We start from the raw sequence: 19,926 nt of genomic DNA on the forward strand, positions 1-19,926 counted from the left end.
CTTATTCGTCTGTTTATTTTGACAGTGGCTTGTGTGCACATGTTTTTGTGTATTTATTTGCACGCCTGCATGTACTTGTCAAAATACCTTCCAGAGTTTGCTTCCAAAATGCTGGACCTGGTTCTCAAACTCGTGCAATTACTTTGCTGTAAAAGACTTGTGGCAAACATAGGTAAGTGAAGGAACAAGTGGAATCCAAGAGTGTTTTAGTACTGAGAGGTCTAAGCTAACAGGTTGATGAAATAATGAAATTTCTTTAACAAAGAAATCACAGGGATACCTTTGAATAGTCATACCATTTGCAGCATATTTAATTACAAAAATATCTCATGTGAAATAAATAATGGGCAAAATTACTCTATGAAAGCATCCTGGATTAAAAGAAAATGTCATAGAAAGAAAACAGGAAAATATTGATCATTGCTGTTTATTGGCACAAGTTAAATGATTCCAGCTGATTATCTCAAGTGATGCTAAAGAATTTGATCTCCAAGAAAATGAAATCACCCTCTGAGATAATTAAAAATAGATTTAATGGCTTAACTTCCTTCATCAGAGCATAAAAATGCAGTTGTATATGTTTTAAGTACTCAGGCAGAAGTATATGTAAAAAAAGGAATTTATTTGTAGTAAGGTACAAGGATTGTCTAATTTTGCACTGATAGATGACAGTTTGAGAGTATTATCTTTAGGTTGAAAGCTCCATGTTCCAGGATGTCTTTAGACAAGACACTTTTTCAAAAAGCATAGATTTGCAGATTTCTAAAATATTCTAGGAAATGGATCTTGAGATAACCCTTTTCAAAAACTGTGTGCTATAATAATGCAAGTTCAAACAATTTAATGTATAAGAATCAGTTGATGTTCTAGCTAATTTTATTCAGTGTTGTGATGACTTCATAGCATTTGATGGAAATAAATTAAGTAATAGTTGATGTGTGAAAACAAACTAGATATTCCCTCAGCCTGTAAACATTTTATGACATACATGTTTCTATGGAAAATCTTTGCTGAAATTCTACATATTACAGTTACTGATGCAGTCATTCTCTATTTAAAAGATTATTTTTTCAACAAAAATAAAATTCCCAAACAGGAAAAATTTGTGGCCTCACTTGATTTTTGCACTAGTTTCATCCCAAATAGATTGTATTATGCTGTGAAGATAGAAAAACTGATATAAAACTGATATAAGAGCTGATAGAAAAACACAGTGCTACAATAGCATAATGATCATCATTATCAGGCTCATGATGTGAAGACTCCTCCACAATTCCCCAGACTTTCAAAAGTCAAATGTATGGTTAAATACTTAACCTACATGCAAAGATACTGCCATGGGTTATGCCAGTCATCAGGCAGTTTGTGCAAAGACAGCATCCAAATATCTGACAAGAGCTTTAGCTCCAGCAGAGTTTAGCATATGCAAGTTATGCCCACTTTTGGAAGCAAATCTAGAAGATTCACCCCAGTTTTTTCTCACTCCCAGTGATGGATACTGTTGAATTTTAACATCTTTCATAATGGTACTTCCTTTTTTCCACAGAGATGCAGGGTAGAAATCTTGGTCAAAAAGTCTGATCTTGTCTTAATATTAGCTAACCTTCATGTAATTCCTTTCTTGAATGACCCTGTTAAAACCATTTCTCATGGGTTATTAGTATATTGTATTAGCATTTTCCACCTTTTTACTACTATAATAAATGAAAATACTAAATCATATCTATCTCTGAACTGGTTATTAAGAAATTTGGTTGCTGGTGTTCTTTTAAGCTTTCCCTGTTATAAGCTGCATTTTTTGTTTTACTGAGACTTAGTTCTCTCCCTTTTAAATAACTTTGTCCTATTAACCAGTAGCAAATAAATTCCCTTTACCACACTTCCTTTCTCATTAACATTATTTTTTACTTTGAATGTATCTAAAATGGACCAATTAAGATAGAAGGAAATGAAAAAAGGCACATAAACACATTATAAATTGAGTGTATTACAGTGACCAGGCTAAACATAAAACTATATGTTGAATGAAATGTGACACTTAAATAAAACAAATGTTTATGGAACAAATCTGTGACATAGAACAGCATAATCACAACAACCTACTTTAGACATAGGACAAATCAAATAGAAAAATAAGAATTACACATTGCCTTTTAATGATTAGTTGCACTTCTCCCAGAACTCAAGCCTAATTATAATACATTTTCCAACTCTTTTTTTTTCCTTACAGTACTTGGGCTGTATAGAAGTCTTACGGTCAATGAGATCTCTTGACTTCAGTACTAGAATGCAGGTGGCAAGGTAAGATTTTGTACAACTATGCTTTTTTAAAGTAACTTCTGAATTCTGTCCTCAGAGTGAAATGGCCAGAAAGATGGCAAAATGCATGGTAAAGTCCACTTTTAAATTTTGCTTTTACATGTAAATCCCTTATGTGATTATTATTAATACCGTTTCAGTGGGACTTAAAATGCTATTTTCTCTGTGGATTTTTGATCTGCCAAGAGCTACTTTAGAAAATTTTTGCCTGTTCGTTATGCCAAGTAAGGAACTTATCTGGGTACCAATTTAATGGCTTTTAAACCAGTGAGAATTAGAATATACTTAAAATCTATGATATCAAAATTAATCTAGGCAGCTGGTTTGGAGCCCATGCTTATGGGTTTTATAGTAATTTCTTAAGAAAAGTTTTCAGCTAATAAACTATATGCACAAAGAATATAAAGGAAAATCTATCACCACAATGATACCAGAGACAAAAAAAAAAAAAAAAAAAAAAAAAAAGAAGAATTATTTCTTTTTCAGACTGTGTGTAAGAAACAATAAGCTTGTATGAGGTTCTTATGGCAGTTCCTTTAAATGTATAATGGCATTTTTGTAAGAGCAGTATATAAGTACAAGACTAAAGAAGTAGAAATGTCCATGAATTAATTTTTTTCTATGAAAAATATTTTCTGAGAACTACAGGAATGGTGTTTTGCAGGCATTTTCACTTGAAAATCTGAGTCATTGATTTCAGAGGAATGTAGCAATGATGTCTTCTAGCAACTGGAGACTACTTTTTCAAATTCTGGAATTGAAATGATAAAGAAATCCTTTTCAAAGAAACACATATAAAGTGATATGACTGGATACAGTGCTTGAATTTCAACCCTTTGAGGCATCTTACAGTTGATAATAAATAAATCTGTCGTAAGCCATATATCATACCATAAACAGCTAAACATTTCTTTTATTGAATGAGAAAAATCACTTGTTTTTAGGCTTGGATGCTAATCATATGCTCTATATGCATTGACTTTGAGTTACACCTGCATACAGCGGTTTTGAATTGGGTCATGTAAGTCCTCACATAATGTTAACCATTGATTTATCAAGATGCTGCACTGATGAGAGGCATAGAAGCCAAAGGACAGATAAATGACAGAATCCCATTTTTCAAACAATGTTGACTATGGAGGCATTTGATAATTCACCTACTGTACTTTTAGAAACGTATCATGTACATTTCTGATGTATTTCAGCAATGACCTTTGAAAATCATTTTATATCTAAGCAGATTTGTAGTTCCAGTGTAGGTAGTACGTTTATGTTTACCACTTGGAAATTCAGTGATACTGGCTTATGAAACAGTTGTGATAATTATTTGATTTGTTTTCTATATGTGGAAGTCAATTCATCTTAATTTTTCTGCACAGTTTCCTTCACTGTATGCCTTCATTGTAATATTGTTGTACTTTTCTTACTTTCTAGCTTAAAGGCACTACTCTGACATGAATACATAAGCATATTTGGTGATCTGAAGCAATATGGTCTATGTAAACAAAATGTCTTTGCCTTGTAGTTCCTCCAGTAAAAAACCTAAAAGTTTATTGGCTTCTACCGTGAAACAAACTTAGAATTGTATTTTTTTCTGTTGAAGTTATAGCATATATCACTACATGAAATCATTTTGTTATTCCACCTTCCTCTAATTATATCTAGAGCACAGAATATTTTTTTTTTTCAAGCAGGAAGCCGTATCTTCCTGGTTTGCTTTTTATTTTGCTTTTACGGTTTTCTATTTATCATAAAACAATGAAATCTCATAATTTTTGTAATGTAGTTTCTGATCTAAAATTTTTAGGTTTTTAGGTAGCTTTTGAATTGGGACCTAGAATCTTAATCTGCATTTCGTTAATTCATCTGGCTCTAGAAATCCCCTACTTATGTCCTAGGTTTTCAGTACTCACATGCTTTGTTATGTAGCTTTTCACATACAGGTGTGTTGTTTATTAAGAAAACATTAAGGAATTGCTGGAATTCACACATGCTAGTAAATTTTCTGGTGTATTTTGAGAAACATAACGTAGGCCTCAAGGTATGTACTAAATTAATAAGGCTGATGTTCTGATATTACAGGCACCAATTTCCTCTTAAGAAGGCATCTGGTACCAAATCATCTGTGCAGCCCTTTGATTACAAATAAAATAAAAGCACCTGAAAGTTACGTTTATGTCTACTACATCATACATGTATTTTTAGGCATATCCATTGCTGATTTCTCTGCAGCTTGCCACCAGTAAAAAAAAAAACTGTCCTGGTAGCCTGATGGCTCCTGATGTGGTGTGGCCAAGGCTTAGGTCTGTAGTGTTAGCTGTGACTGCAGCAGCCAAGGAGCCAAGGTCCATAGCTGAAGTAAAAGCTTCTCTGTGTAAACCTCTCTGTGCTGTTTCCTCTAACCAGAGAAATAGATGTCACAGCAGCTGTGATCCCTTTCTGACCCACAACTTTATAAAATTATCCTACTGCATGCATCACACCTGTTGGATCTGTTATTTTTTCAAAACCAGTCATAGAAGAAAGTGATCTGTCTTGGACTGATATGACTTCTGGCATTATGGAGTATTTACTAAGTATGATTAAGAAAAAAGAAAAAATGAGTCAAGTTACTTGACTTATTGTGAAAGCTGGATGCATTTCTTCCTAATAAGTAGGCATCATGTCTGACACATACAAAGAACTTACTCCCTTTCTAGCACTGTATCACATGCCTGTCCCTGCTTCCTTTCTTAACCTTACTTTTTCTCCATGTTACAGAGCTTAAACATAAGCAGTCAGTTATTAGAAATCCTAAATTTGCCTGTTTTCTGCCTTCAAGTTATTCCATATGTCACTTTATGTCTCTGTCAGCTTTGAGGATTAACAAATCCCCAAAAATAAAATAAGCAGCATCAGTTCCTAGAAGAAAAAAACTTGTGGGGCTCAGTAATGGCAGGGTAAGATGTAACCTTCTGCTCTGCTTGAAAACTCCTGGTGTTATTTTAGACAAACTGTTAGTCCCAGTCACAGACAGCTCTATGATTAAATGAATTAGTGCTTGTAAATGGCACTTAAATTGTTGAGTGAGCACTTAGAAATTACTTAAAAATTGGACTGAGATTTCCACTTATCTGGTGAATTAGAGATAAGAAATTCATGGGAAAAGGTTGTGTAGATAATTTGAATGGCTTTGAAATCACAGCTGTTATAATGCATTAGGAAAGTATATACATAGTGTGCATGCACAGGCATATCTGACAAATGAAGGCTTCAATTTCAGGAACTGCATCAAAGCCCCAGAGTAAATACTTTGGTCAGCAACCTTTCCTTCCTTATTGCAGTCCTGTGAAATATCAACTTGTGCATCTAATGCTGTCTTACCTATCCTATCCTGTAACTTGTATTTGTTTCACCTTTTCATTTTTTGTACAATATAATGTTAAAACTTGCAGCAATGTATTTATCTTTATGTGACAGCAGTGAGCAAACACATTCACTTGGCATATTCTTATCAGATCTTAATAACCTTGGTGGTTCCTTGCAGTGGTATTACTGCCCTAATTTTGAGTTGAAGGAAAAATGAACAGTTATGTAAAATTTCTAATTGTTTTTTGCCTTTATCATTACACATATGAAGTCTCAAGATTCTCTCACTACAGGGGAAATAGAAGAACTAGAGTAGTATTAATCAGTTGTATTGTATTTATTCTTTCCTTTAATGAATGTAATATCATGTGAATCCTTGAGCAAATAAGAGGATGCGCCAGACAACGGTCAGCTGTTACACATAATGAAAAATGAAAGCCAGCTGAATCTACGTGTTGCATCTTTAATTATCCAGTGATAATTCTTGTAACACATGTGAAGCCAAGATGACTTTCTTGGGCAGTAAAACAAACAAAAGCATTTAATTTTCAACATAGTGGAGGAACAGGAGGAGTAGCAGACAAGACTACTGAGCTAACCACGGGTGGAAAGTGGTTAAAGTTCAACCGAAACCTACCATCATCGTCATAGAAAGGGGCCACTCTTAAGCTTCTTTGGCCAGGATTTGGCCAAACTTCAGGCTTTTTGTAAAAACAAATGTTAAAAATCAGGTAAAATTCTTTTGCAACACGTGCAGTGTTTGCAGTTCATGTAATATGTTTGTATGCTTATTGTTAAAGCTATATTTGTGTTGTATGCATGAGTGACATGCACTGGTTTCAATTAGATGTTGCATGCGCTGTTTGTTGAACATCTGAGTCTGAACTACAAGGATGCATGTTCATTGACATTTAATTGAATGCCATCAGTTTACTGCATGCAGCATCATAAAGTCACACCTTCCCATGCCAAGTAAAATATGACGTTGCATGTTGTTTTAATAGCAATAGGTCAGAGGTTGGAAATACCTCATATCAGCAGTGGACCCAAATCCAAACTCTGATCCCAGTACTCTACATTAATACATATCTCTGTTGGGGTCAACAACTTGGAAAATATTCCTCTCCAAATTTGAGGCCTGAACTTTATTAATAAAATTATTAAACCAAATACATTTATGGCAATATCCCTGGAGGAGAGATGGTGGAAATCCAAATGTTAGAGTTGTATTTGAGTCCAATGCTAAGCAATATGAAGCAGTTTAGTTGATGCAGTGTTTCACCCATATCTGTGTTGTTTGCAGAAATTGTCAGCAAGCATCACTGAAGAAAAGGGTGGAAGACATTGAAAAGCAAGAATGTGCCTCTTGTGATTCTTGAAGGCAGATAGGTAATCTGTTATCTGCAGTGAATTCTGTGTTCAGTGTCCTCCTTAACATGCTGTCATGCTTAAAGGTGAGTTAAGTTAAGGTGTTTTATCTCTGCCTTCTTCCATGTGAACTCTGAGTGTGGGGTGGCGTTAGGAGATGGCAGAACATATAGACCATTTGCAGCTGCAGGAAGAGGTGGGCACAGTTACTTCAGAGTCAAAGCTGTAGGAAGCATGAGGTGCTAGCTGCTACTTGGTTCACCAGGAAGCAAAAGTCTCAAAAGTGGATGGAGACATCTTTATAATTTGTACAGCATACCTCTGAGCGGGACAATAACGGCTAGAGTGCCTGGTAGTTCGAGAGTAATTTATATTTGCTAGTTAAGCTATTATTAGCACAGAAATGGGATAGAATAGGGTAGAATAGAATGGGGTAGGTTTTTGTATGCCTAAGACTGGAATCTTTCCTTTTCAATGCAGTATTCGTTGGAAATTGTTACCTAATATTTGGAATAATTTTACTAATATATGGTAATGCCAAGCCAGAATGAGAGCAATTAATTGAGCTCCCCCAGTCTATGTGCCTTTGTAAGAAAACAAAGAGCCTCTTGGAGGATGGGGAAGGTGGAAAGTTGGAAGCCGAATAGTCAGGGAAGCAGTGACAGATATCACTGTATCCTGGATTTTCAGAAAGATGGTGACTCCTCACGGGTCTGCAGATGCAGGATCTGAAGCAGAGTGGTCTTAAGATGTTTTAAATGCAAATTGCAGTATGAAGTTAACAATTGACAGAAATCTGGAAACCAAAACACTCTCAAGTTCTGCTAACAGCACCTGGCAGCTTGATTACACAAGTAATTGATGGCACAAGGAATTTGTGTGTGTTGTTCTCATGACATGTCCAGTCACACAAGACACTTCATCAACGCTGAACAGTCCTTTTTGGCAAACACAGCCCAGATATTTACAAAGTGTCATCTGTCTTACACAGAACTCTTGTAAGATATCTCTCCAAAGTTGTCCTTTAAACATGAAGTCAGTTAGGCATTAGAGAAAAATATGTGTTAGATTAAATATTTTCACTTTACTTCTGTAAAGTTTCCTCTGTCTGCCTTTGATATATCTGCTAATATCTACTCTTTGAGGGAAAATACTTTAGTAAATGACCCGAAGCTGGGACTAGTTTGGAGATTACTATGAACCTGATTTTGCAACAGAAGACAGTTTTAATTTCTCTCTTCATTTCTCTGACCAGGACAGTAGCTAGAGAGCAGGCTGAGTGGAAAAAAGCCTGAAGGTCATAAAAGACATTAAGGGATTGAGCTACTTAGTAGATGTAAACCTTAAAGTACTTTTTTAAGGTATTTTTGGTGTCATTGACTATATTCTTGACAGTTAGAAGGTTGTCTATAAGGAAGGTTTTGTAGCTTTACATTCAAAACCAAGGTTTCATATACCCTTACTTTATGTTCAACAAAGCTGTGTATGCATGCAGAGTTAAGAGATATAGTTAAGGTGTGCCAGTAGGATAACCAAGTTTCACTCTACATTTCTTAAAATAAGACCATTGTTCAGAACTTTTGTATTGGAAGAAATCATCAAGATCAGGTAGATTTCTATGTTACTGATGAATGAAACTGGGTTTTCTGAAACTTACTTGCATGTTATGGAAGAAGGTATAAATTGTACAGAAATTGTATAAAATATTCCTTAAAAAGTTAGATCGTCTGTAAATACTGAGAACAGAACACTGAGCATGCCAATGGATAAAGAGTTTCTTTGCCAATGAAACCAAAGAGTCCTTCAAAGTGCATTGGTTTCTCTTAGGAGATTAATCACTAAAGATGCAGGAGCATAAGAATAACTATTATTAGATGGATTGCATACTGCATATTTAATGATGTGGTATTCAAAGCCAACCACTTAAGTGTGTAAAGTTTATTCAGTAAACCAAAAATTAAGTTGGCCAGCTTCCTTTCATTTTCTGCTTTTAGATTTTTTACATGTGAGAAAACTCCATTTGAAGAAACGGAAAGGGGAGCTGATGAAAAAGAAGAGTTGTCGTCTCCTTGCTCTACAAGTGACATCAGCTTGCTTGACACATCTGCTTGATGTCACCTTGTTCCACAAAAGTTTTCTTCCAGGTTTCCCATGAAGACAGGCTTCCCTTCGGTCAGGATGGTAACAAATGGCATGACTTGGTCTCTGCACCAGTTTCTGTGGGGGTTTCCCTTCGGGGGTGCTGCTGCATGGTACTCTGGATTCGTGGCAGTAGATGCATCTTCACCACAGTTAGCCTTCCCTTTCTTTCCATAACCTTGATTCATTCTCCTTTGCTACTTCTTTGGCCTTGCATCCTCCAGACATGGTCAATCTGCTGTCAAATACTGGTTTAGTCTTCAGAGGTTGTGAATGTCCCCTGTGCTACTTCAGACAGCGCATGCTCATTTTGTCTGTTTTGCAAATGAACAAAAAATATATAAATTATTAAACAGACTTCTAAAAATGTATTTTTGGTCTCTGTTTCTTTTTATTTAAATTATTTTCTCTGAAGCAAGTTATTTTTAAATTAGTACAGACTTTGTTTCTTCTCAGCAAATACTGCTACAATACTTGGTAATGATTAAAATTGACAGGAACTTAGTACTGTTAAGAAATAACTGTGAACCTTATGAAAGTTCTTCCATTTAGAAATCAGTCTTTTGCTGTCTATTTTTCAACCTGTGAAGTCCTAAGCTTTTGAGGTGGGGAAAAGTAAACTCGGGAACTACAGGACACTAGAATATCTTAACAAGTGAGTGTTAGTAGGTTTTAAATATTTTGATACAAAACATTTCAGGCTAAAATGTAGTCACATTTGCTCATCTCATTATTTGAGATGGTTTTACTTTTTCCAAATATGCTGAGAAAATCTGTGCTTTTTCTACGTGTATGTAATTTCCCTGAAATATGAGTTTCAGAATTCTGGGGTTTAATCAATTAAATCATATTAATTAAGAACAGGAACAGCACAATCAAAAATTGGAGAGTATTTTCATGTGATGATGTTTCATAGAGGAACACATTTGAACTTCCTGAGTGGACTACATTGTATAACAGAATAAAATATCACTAAAGCTATGAATGATACCAGGGCATTAGCCTTTTTAATGAAACTAAATGGCAATGTAAAATGTCCTTTTTTTCTTTCTCAGATGTCAAGCCACTTTAAAGCAGTATAGGTCAACCTCAGAAAAATCCGATTTTTTACTGAATGCAGTTGAATGCTGATATTATATTCAAAATACACAACATGTTTTGTGCCAAGAAAATTACTCCACAGTATGATCATCTGCAAAGCAGAAAATACTCTCGGGCAGATTTGGAACTCAGCATGCAGTCCTTACTGCAGACAGCACAGTAACTAATTTTACAAGAGATCGGCAGAACTCTGCACTGATTTTCATCTGAGCCTGGCTAATGGAGCAGGATGTGGCTTAGAAAGGTGTAATGTGTGTCTATGTCAAATATTTTTGTTATTAGAAAGGAAGCAAATGTAATCACATCCAACTTTCCCAAATTGTGCAATATTTAGCCATGCAGATATATAGAGAACTTTTGTTTTTGCCTTCCTTAGGCAAGTGTTTCCATTAACAAGTCAGGTGACGGCGTGCTCAGCCTAGTGGCAATACCTGGTCCTGGGCTTGATTTATAGATAAGGTGTTTGTGCTGCTGAAGCATTTTCAAATTTGATTTGCTAAAAAAAAAAAAAAATGGTTACATCTACCCTGTCCTTCCTAGCAGTGCAAGCTGAAAAGAAATCTTTAGGCCATACTTTCCACATCACTAGGCTATCTGGCTATCTGATCAGGGAACTGTTACAGAATCATAGAATGGTTTGGGTTGGAAGGGACCGTAAAGACCATTCAGTTCCAATCCCCTGCCAGGGGCAGGGATACCTGTCACTGGACCAGGTAGCTCACAGCCCCATGCAACCTGGTCCTGAACACTTCCAGGGCTGGGGCACCCACAGTTTCTGTCAAAAATTTATTCCAGTGCCTTGACTCCCTCACAGTGGAGAATTTCTTCCTAATATCTTGACTAAACCTACCATTTCAGTTTGAAGCCATTCCCCCCATCTTATCGCTAAATGCTCTTGTAGAAAGTCTCTTTTTACCTTTCTTGTAGGCTCCCTTCAGCTGCTGGAAGGCCATGTTAATTTACTCTATAGTCTTCACTTCTTAAGGCTGAACAATCCCAATTCTCTCAGCCTCTCCTCATAGGAAAGGTGCTCCATCCCTCTAAGCATCTTGGTGGCCCTTGGATAAAATGCATATTCAGTGCAGTGACAGATGTTCAGTCGTCCTTATTCTCCTTATTTTCTTCAAATACTGCTTTTAGACTCCTTAACTCCCACGCAGGAAAAGTACTGTGCCTTCTGTTGCAGGCATGTAAAGAGTTGCTGCCAGGACACTCTGACCTTGATTACACAGAATTGCTCTATGAATATGTTTTCTGAAGTTCCCAGCATTTTCACTAAAAGCATTGTTAATGTGAACCCTGCAGTTGCTTGAATACATTTAGTATTCACAGAGGTTCAAAACCAAAAGACTCCCAGTCTTCCCACAGCCTTTGGAAACACTGAGTTCTGTAAAACCGAGATATTTTACCAAAGGGAAGACAGCTGGAAATCGTATAGTGCTTTTTTACAGAGTGAGAGGATGTGTAGCCTGGTTGTGGGTTTTTTTGGTTTTGTTTTTGTTTTTGTTTTTTTTGTGGTGGTGGTGGGGGGTTTTGTTGGTTGTTTTGGGTTTTTTTTTTTTTTTGGTTGGTTGGTTTTTTTTTGTTTGTTAGTTTGTTTTTTTTTTAAGTCTTCTGTGCTCTGCCAAGATGGGGCATGCAAGGAGTAGTCAAGGCTGCCTTGTGAAACTTTGCCCTGGGCTTCAGCCTTTTCACCTAGTTATTTCCTCTCCTATCTCAAGTATCAGTTTTGATCACCTTGAGGTTGATCCTAGGTCCTTGAATCAGATGAATCTATTGAGTAACACACAATGTCTAGTTATCAGGTTGCTGGCAGATAGGAGACGTAGCAGCAAAACTGCTACAAGATCCAACCCTGCCCTAGAAAAATAACAAGATTGCACACATTTTTTGTTGAGTGCAGTGGCCTGAAAATCCCCTTGTCTTTCTGTAAGTTCCATGCTGCCGCTAGAGAGAAAAGATGACAGGGGCAAATAGGAAGAGAAAGGAAATTACAGACTAATTTATCCCTCAAGCACATATCTTAGAAATCCAAGTCCTTTCTGTGAGAGGCAAAACCTACAAGGTATCTCAATGTACCTGTTGAATCACTGGAAGAGGCAAAGAGATGACAAGTGTTGATAATGTCTCTGTGAGAGCAACTTGCAGTCAAAATGCCTGGGAAGCTAAGACACACCTGGTGAAGCAAGAGGCATGGGTCTGAAAGACTGAAGTGGGCTGGAGATTGCCACTGGCCTGAACTTCCCATTCTATTACCTCCAAAGGATTTGCTTCAGCAGAAGAAATAGATGGGAAACAACAAGTTTTAGCTCAGTAGCCAGAGAGGATGACTCCGTAAAAGATGATGTCTGCCTGTTTTTCTTGAGTCAAACAAAAGCATTTTTGGTGAATTTTTCTTTTGAGACGTGTACTATTTACTTTTCCCTGGTTACATTTTCAGGAGTAACCCTTGTCTCAGTATTATGGTGATCATTGTGTGATGCTTGCTGTGCTTTATTTCTAAGATGCATCAGACATGTTCTTTTAAATGAACTGCTTTTTACTTGCTCTGTAAGAAAATCTAGTAATTTCTTTAACTAAAACACTTGTTTGGAGTAGAAAAAATGTTGTGAAGGTGGGAACTAAATACAGGTGCTGAACTGTGATATGGGGTATTGTTGTAGCTATAATGGTCTGAGTGCATATGCAAGGCAGGGTTTGTAGTGAGACAATTTTATTAAACAGATGTAGGTGGGGGAAAAAAAAAGCATAGGACAAGTTATGGAACAAACTACCTCTCCTCTAGACCTGAAGAAAAGACTGTGCTTGAAAGATTTTTTAACCGTCTCTCGCTATAAATCTCACACTTCTTCAAAATGGCAGGACTGTAAACCTGTTTCAAGGTGTGTTCCATTCCCCCAACCACCCATCTCCCCAGACCAATAAAATGTGATTCTTCTAGGTGGTTCCAACTTTGAGTTGGGTCCTAGCTAAGAGCACACAAGGCATGACTATATATCAGTTACCGATTACCACCTGATATAATCAATCACATTTGCTGAGCCATTATAAGTTGAATGCTGATATACGTGTATGGCATTGTTCTCCTGACTCACTTGTTGATCCTGTGTGTAATTGAAATATATAGCATATGGCATAAAGTTAATATCATTTATGTCTTTATCTAGATGATGTTTCAAGGCTTTGATTATTTTGTCTGTTCTTTATCTTGTAGTTCATTTTTTCTCATTCTTTTGTTTTCTGGTTTGGTTGTTTTGGTTGATTGTTTGGTTGGTCACTTGGTTTGGTTTTGAGTTTTGGTGGTTTCTGCATAAAATATGTGTTATTTGCATAGTTTTGGCTCTAAATATAATGTGCTGTTAATTTCAATACATATAAAAAATAGCTAAACAAGGTTGGGAGTCACCTTTGCTCATTCCTGTGAAATCATTCTGTCTTGCAGTGGGACAAGCTTAATAAAGCCTTATACTTAGTGGTCAGAGGGAAGGTATCTGTGTGTACAGAAGCAAATTCTAAACACTGACCAGGACGACCATTCAGATAATAAGTTGCTAAATTACTGAAAGGAACTGTAAGATTTGTTTGGAGAAGTATGATTTCAAGAGTTTTTGTGATGTAGAATGTCTCTTCTGTGAAAGGGTAAAGATTCAAATCAGTTTTGGACATACATTTCTTTCAGTCAACCTGAGTGTGATGGGAAGAATGAAGCAATGTTAAAATCTGAAAAAAAATTGTTTCAGGCAATGATTTTCCCTCTAATATAAATGTAAGGCCACTAATAAACTACTCAGACTGTATTGAAATAGTATAAATTAAAATGTTGTACATCCCATGTACTGTATAGAATGTACATATTACCAAAAGTATTTTAGGGTTCTGATACTATCTAAATCCTGGTGGATTTGCTCTGACTAGAAAAATGCATAGTATAGTAGTAAAAAAAATTATGCTTTCTAACTCTCACATTAAAAGAAACACTATTTTTTTAAAGAAGGTGTTAAGCAATGTACAAAAGTGAGACTGGAAAGATGGTATTATGAGCAATATTCTAATTTACAGTGAGAAAAGGTCTTTTTAATAGTGTGAGGAAACATTTTCCTTTTTAGAGGAAAGCTAACTGACCTACTAACTATCCTCACTTGTGCACAGAAATATAGTTGAAACTGTTCTCTCTAGTGCATTTCAAGCGTAATGAAGAAACCCACACATTCTTTTGCCATAAAGCTTTTTCTGTCTCTTCAGGGAAGCAATCAGTCGTGTTTGTGAAGCCATGCCTGGTGCCAAAAGAGCCTTCAAGAAACGAAAGGTATTTTTTTTTCTTGTAGTACAGTTGACTGTATTTTCTCTGTACAACACAGTGGAGACCAGGCACAGCAAGCAGGTGACTTTAAGGCAGCTTTGAGAATTGCAGATGATTGATCATTTAAAGTATTGGCTGTTTTTACTCACTGTATGTTGTCACTTGCCCTTTTGGTCAGGATCTGCTTTTGTGCTTATCTGGAAATATAAGTACATCTAGGATGAAGATTGTGCCTTTATGTTCCTTCCATAGAAACCTCCTCCTTTACTTTCTTTTTTTGCAGGTTGCAGGTGAAAAAGTTAAAACCAACAAATGGGATGCCTTTTCATAAAATTCATGAGTAAATTATGAAAATAGGTGCTGGAAGATACAGCAGAAGCCCAAAGCATATGTAATTTTGAAAGTGATTAGATTTATTCTTGAAAGATAGATATACTGATGACATTTAAAGAATTTGGTAATCACTGATTTCTGGAAATGGAAAGAGCATATGAGGTGATCCTTTGCCCCTCTGCTTTTTCCATAAATGCTTCAGTGTCCAGTGCTGATGGTGAGTCCAGTGTGTACCTGACATCATTACTACCATGCTTTTATTTTTTATTTGTGTGCTGGGAATTAGAGTCTTCACACAGGGAGAGGAGGAAGCCTTGGCTCAGCTTCTGCACTGATGGCTCTCAACAGTCTCTTTCAGAGGCCTGCTAGCAAAGTTGGGATGTGATGCTATCTCTAAGGGAAGAAGCATAGAAAGTAGTTAATTATAGTTCTTGTGTGTGTTCTTGGGCACAGGGGGAGAATCCACAGGTGAAGGAAAAGGTCTGCCTGCTTCCCCAGCTGCTCCACCATCTAGGCAGAATCTCAGCAGAAAGGAACACAATGAAATTCCACTTGCTTGCAATGGAGAATCATATCCTGGTAAAATCAGTCATATGTGACAACGTGTCACAGTGTAATTGGAAATTGTCTCGGAAATTAAGGCTATGGTTTTACCTCCACCAAATTTATCTCATTGGCATTTCTTGGTTCTCTGGCTTTTCATTTTAAGTTTGAAAGTAAATACAAAAATATCTTTCGTCCTGTAAAGCAAAATTACACAAAATGTAGTTGAGAAAGTTAAACAGAGTTCCAAGCACCTAGTGAGACACTTTGCTGTATTACAGGTTTTAAAAGTAATGTTACTTATAAGTTATTGAAAAGAGCAACAGAATTTCAGAAAAATGTCAAAGATGTGTCTTTTGCTGCTCTTTACATTCATAACGTTTCTGTCACTAGTGGCAGATCAATTTGGATAAGGTGACATGTAGCTTCCTGAAGCCAAATTTTCACACTTTACCTGCACTGTGGGTAGGTGATCCTTAGGCATGACTCGGGAATCATGAAGGATTAAGGAAAGAGGAGATACAAGAATATTCAAAAGAGTTTGTTCAAAAGAGAGGTAAATTAAGTACTAGCTCTGAAAGGGTTGAAATTGTGCAGCACGTTACATAGGAGCAGTATGTAAGTAGTGTATTTTTAATCAGTTAAACAGAAGGGAAAGAAGATACAATTGAATCTGTGTAAACTTTCAGGACTACAGAAGCTCAAGTGTGTCCATCCTACTAGGAACAAAACCATCCAAGCTTGCAGGCAGCTTAGGACAAGTGCAAACATAATGGCAGAAGAACACTGTCTCCAGTCATTTTGTGTTTATATCCTAATCACTAGCATGAATATTCACCAGTGCAAGCAGAGCAAGTTAAAGGGCTTGGTCTGTTACTGCTGGGCAGCCTTATTTTTTACAGGCTGTGCTTACTTGAATGCATCTGCTCTCATGCAGCTATGTGGCTCCCCGTAAGGTCAAAGGTGAAAAGTTTATGAATTTTGCTTTGACAGCATAACTTCTATTGCTGAAATACCTCCTGAGAGCTGTTGAAATACCTATAAAAGTTATCAATACTGTTACATCCCCTGTATTACATTTTTAGACTTATGATCTGATAATCTTTAGATGCATATTTTACCCCAGCATAAAGAGGTTTTATTTGTCTATATCTGGCTTTTACCTACTCTGAAGTCTACAAGCAAAGTCATAGAATGGTTGGTGTTGGAAGGGACCTTTAGAGGTCATCTAGTCCATAATACCCTGTATCCCATTTTGTGAGCATTCCATCAGTATCACTGGAGTCCCACTTTCCATGTGGCAAGGGGTAGAACAGTCAGTAGATGTACAGCGAAGAGTTGAAGCTATTTTTATAGAACAAGCACATTGTCATTTTAAGATACTGACTGAAGGCATTCACCTTAGTTACCTTACTTGGTCCCTTGGTGACAATGACATTTGTGCTGTCTCACAAAACCCCTATTTTTTTTTTTTTTTGGGGGGGGTCAAAAGTAGATGAAGAATTTCTTGGCTATTATTATTACTATTATTATTAATAGTAGTAGTAGTAGTAGTTGTTGTAATAGTAATAGTATAAATGAGCAATAATTTCCAGAGGAAAACAGCTATTGCAATTAAATGATCTTTGAAAAGTCATAAACTTCTTAGAAGCCTCTAAGATCACCACTAACCCTGCATACAATGAAGGTCATTCAAAAAAAAAAAAAATCAGAGAACAAAAATCTGCTTTTTCCCCCCCTCCTCACAGCCACCAAGCAAAGTCCTTTCTAGCATCTTGGGAAAGAGCAATCTTCAGTTTGCAGGAATGAGCATAATGTTGAATATCTCCACCAGCAGCTTAAATCTAATGAATCCAGATACAAAACAGGTGAGTGTAACTTCTGTATTAACTTATGAGGCTTTTGATGAACAGCCTGCTAAACAATTATTTGCTGTCTGCCAAATACTCAGTTGTTCAAAGTTATTATTCCTCAATAATGTCATAAAATGAATGAATCCAAAATATAATCATAGTAGAAGTCAGCTTATTTCACTATTCAACACAACTTTAATAAATTATTTTCTTCTTGTCATGTTTTGGGTAGATTGGTTTGGCTCTTAAAAGACCCGTGATGTGAAATACCGTTATCTGGTTGTGGGAGTTCTTATTGAATAAAATGACAAACTTTCAGAGTCATAAAAGGAGTGTGCTTGGAGCAACAACTAAAATACTGAATGTGCATCCCCAATTTTGTTGTTTTCTTCCCATTTAGATTCTTAAAGGGCAAACTGTTCCTAAGGCACTGCCAAAAATACAGCCTCAGGGATTTTGCAGTGCAGTGAAAGGCCAGTCTTTTAGAGAGACAAGGCAGCCTTTTTGAAGTAGCTCATTTCTTCTTCTTTGCTGTGCTGAAGGTACAGACTTTGGGGAATCACTACAGTGGTTTGTGAATGATGTGTGAAATGAGAAAAATCCTTGCTCAGGGTATATATAAAAGGGAAGCGGACAGATGTGTAGTCACTGCTGTGCTATTTGCTGTGAAACACATATTGCATTAGGGCATGCAACTTTCTGCCCAGATACAGACAGAGAGAAAAAAAGTAAAATTCCTACTCTCCTTTGGGGCCTCAGGGTTAAAAAATAAGAAATAATATATATACCGTTTCTTAAAAATCTTGCTTTTTGTTACTGTGTTTTCATTCGTATATCTTCATTTTTATGTTTATTTAGAAAGCATCACAATCCTCTTCAGTGAGCACTGAGACTGGGGGAGCAGGACTATGACTGGCTGCAGTAGTCTGCAGCCTTACTACAGAATATACACAGCAGTGCTTTTCATAAGGACAGTTACTCCCCGTCAGAAGCATAAGAACTTGATGTTTATTAGCTCTATTAAGGAAGTGCCAAACCCTGAAAGTCAGCTTGTCATCAGCCAATAGTAGGATAGAAATGTAGTTAAACTCATTTATTTCAAAAAGTCATCCTCTACGTGTTTTGCCTTTTCTCTGAATTGACAAAACTGTTCATCTTCCTCTTATATCATTCTTTTTGAAGTAGACACTTCTGGGTGCTGCAGCCCTGGGAAATGTCTGGTTTCTCAGAGATCCCTAGTCTGGCTGCAGCCTCCCTGTTTCTTGTTCATGCCAAGGATTTGATTTGCAGATAAGCATGGCCTAGCAGCTTTACCCTTTGAGGCCCCTCACAGGAGGATGGCTGCAAACTTCTGTAATAGCGTCTTTTTCCCAGCAGATCTAGAAGGAAAAAAAGACAAGCCAGGGTTGTTGGCTCTTGTGGTAGAAGGAAAGCAACTGCATGTACCCCTGCAAAACTGCTCTGTGAACATATTAAGCAGGGATGAGTGGCACATGATTTTGTTTTGCTTATTTCTTTAAAATGAAGGTTGGTGTAGATTAAAAGGTTTCTGAACTGTATGCTGACATTAGTGAATTGTTTTATTTTAAGCAATGCAAGGCATTAATACTTTGCTGTATCTTTTTTCAGTATTTTGATATTGGTAGATGTGAGTTTGGGAATACCCCTACTTGAAACTAAATCAGCTGTGGAATTAAAAAAAGATGCTAGACATGAACTAATTGTTTCAAGCACTTTTCAGCTTCCTTAAAATTTGGGAAAAATTACTTTAGTGACAGTACAAAATAATTTTTCCTTTGCATGCTGAAATAAAAGATTAGGTTATTTGCACAAGTCAAGATAGTGATAGTATGAAATTGTGTAACAGAACTTCACTATTCAGTTCTATTGTTAGGATAATCTACATTCTATATGTATATATATATATATATATGTATATATATATATATGTATATATAGAATGTATAGATGTACTACATATTCTATTGTTACTTCTTTAAGGGGAAAAAGAAAAGGAAATCCTCACTGCTGAGTAGCAGAACACTAATTCACAAGTGCACACTTAAAAACTAACCACATATTTGGAGGCTGCTGTGGGACAAGCAGGGCTAGTGAAAATGAAGTGCTCTTTACATAAAAGAAACACTACAAATAGTAGTCACCTCTTACTGACTTAGTGAAGCAGCAAGATCCAGAAAAATTTCTGTCAGACTTTTTTCTTTCCAAGGAAGGTAGTTGATAGTTCAGGTCTTTTAGAAGCAGGTTAGGGGAAACAGCACAGAGAATACTTTTCTAGACTATTTTGTTTTTCCCAGAATGGTTTTTCGTATGTGGTTCCCTCTCCAAAGTGAAGAATCAAGATCCTAATTCTTATTGTCAGATGCTCTGAGGCACTTAACAGTGGCCTGTCCCACGCCAGAAGAATTCATTGGCATGGCTTCTGTGACTCAAATATCAAGTGAAAATTTCCTTTAAATGACCTTTTCTTTCTTGGTTGTTACTTTTGTTATTAAAAGATTTTGTAAGTTGATTCTCAGAATAGTAGACATGTTCTGCTTTTATTAGAGGTTCAGGACAAATTGTCTTTTCCCAGAGAAATATCATATTAGTTCAAATCGTACA

At 36.4% G+C, this 19,926-nt stretch overlaps 1 protein-coding gene and 1 long non-coding RNA gene across 3 annotated transcripts in view; both read left to right on the forward strand.

Annotated features, from left to right (window-relative positions):
* The window catches only part of SHC3 (SHC adaptor protein 3), a 51,057-nt gene that overhangs the window by 13,258 nt on the left and 17,873 nt on the right, over positions 1-19,926 (forward strand). For both annotated transcript variants that reach the window (XM_054004248.1, XM_054004247.1), the window contains exons 2-4: positions 2,231-2,301; positions 14,518-14,581; positions 17,200-17,319. In XM_054004248.1, the coding sequence (XP_053860223.1) occupies positions 2,231-2,301; positions 14,518-14,581; positions 17,200-17,319 (255 nt within the window). The remainder of the gene's footprint in view (positions 1-2,230; positions 2,302-14,517; positions 14,582-17,199; positions 17,320-19,926) is intronic.
* On the forward strand, positions 5,527-9,545 carry LOC128822521 (uncharacterized). The gene is made up of 3 exons (XR_008441472.1): positions 5,527-6,398; positions 6,971-7,121; positions 9,030-9,545. It is a non-coding gene; the product is annotated as an uncharacterized LOC128822521 (long non-coding RNA).

This window comes from Vidua macroura, chromosome Z, assembly GCF_024509145.1.
Source record: "Vidua macroura isolate BioBank_ID:100142 chromosome Z, ASM2450914v1, whole genome shotgun sequence".
Classification (NCBI taxonomy): Eukaryota; Metazoa; Chordata; class Aves; order Passeriformes; family Viduidae; genus Vidua; species Vidua macroura.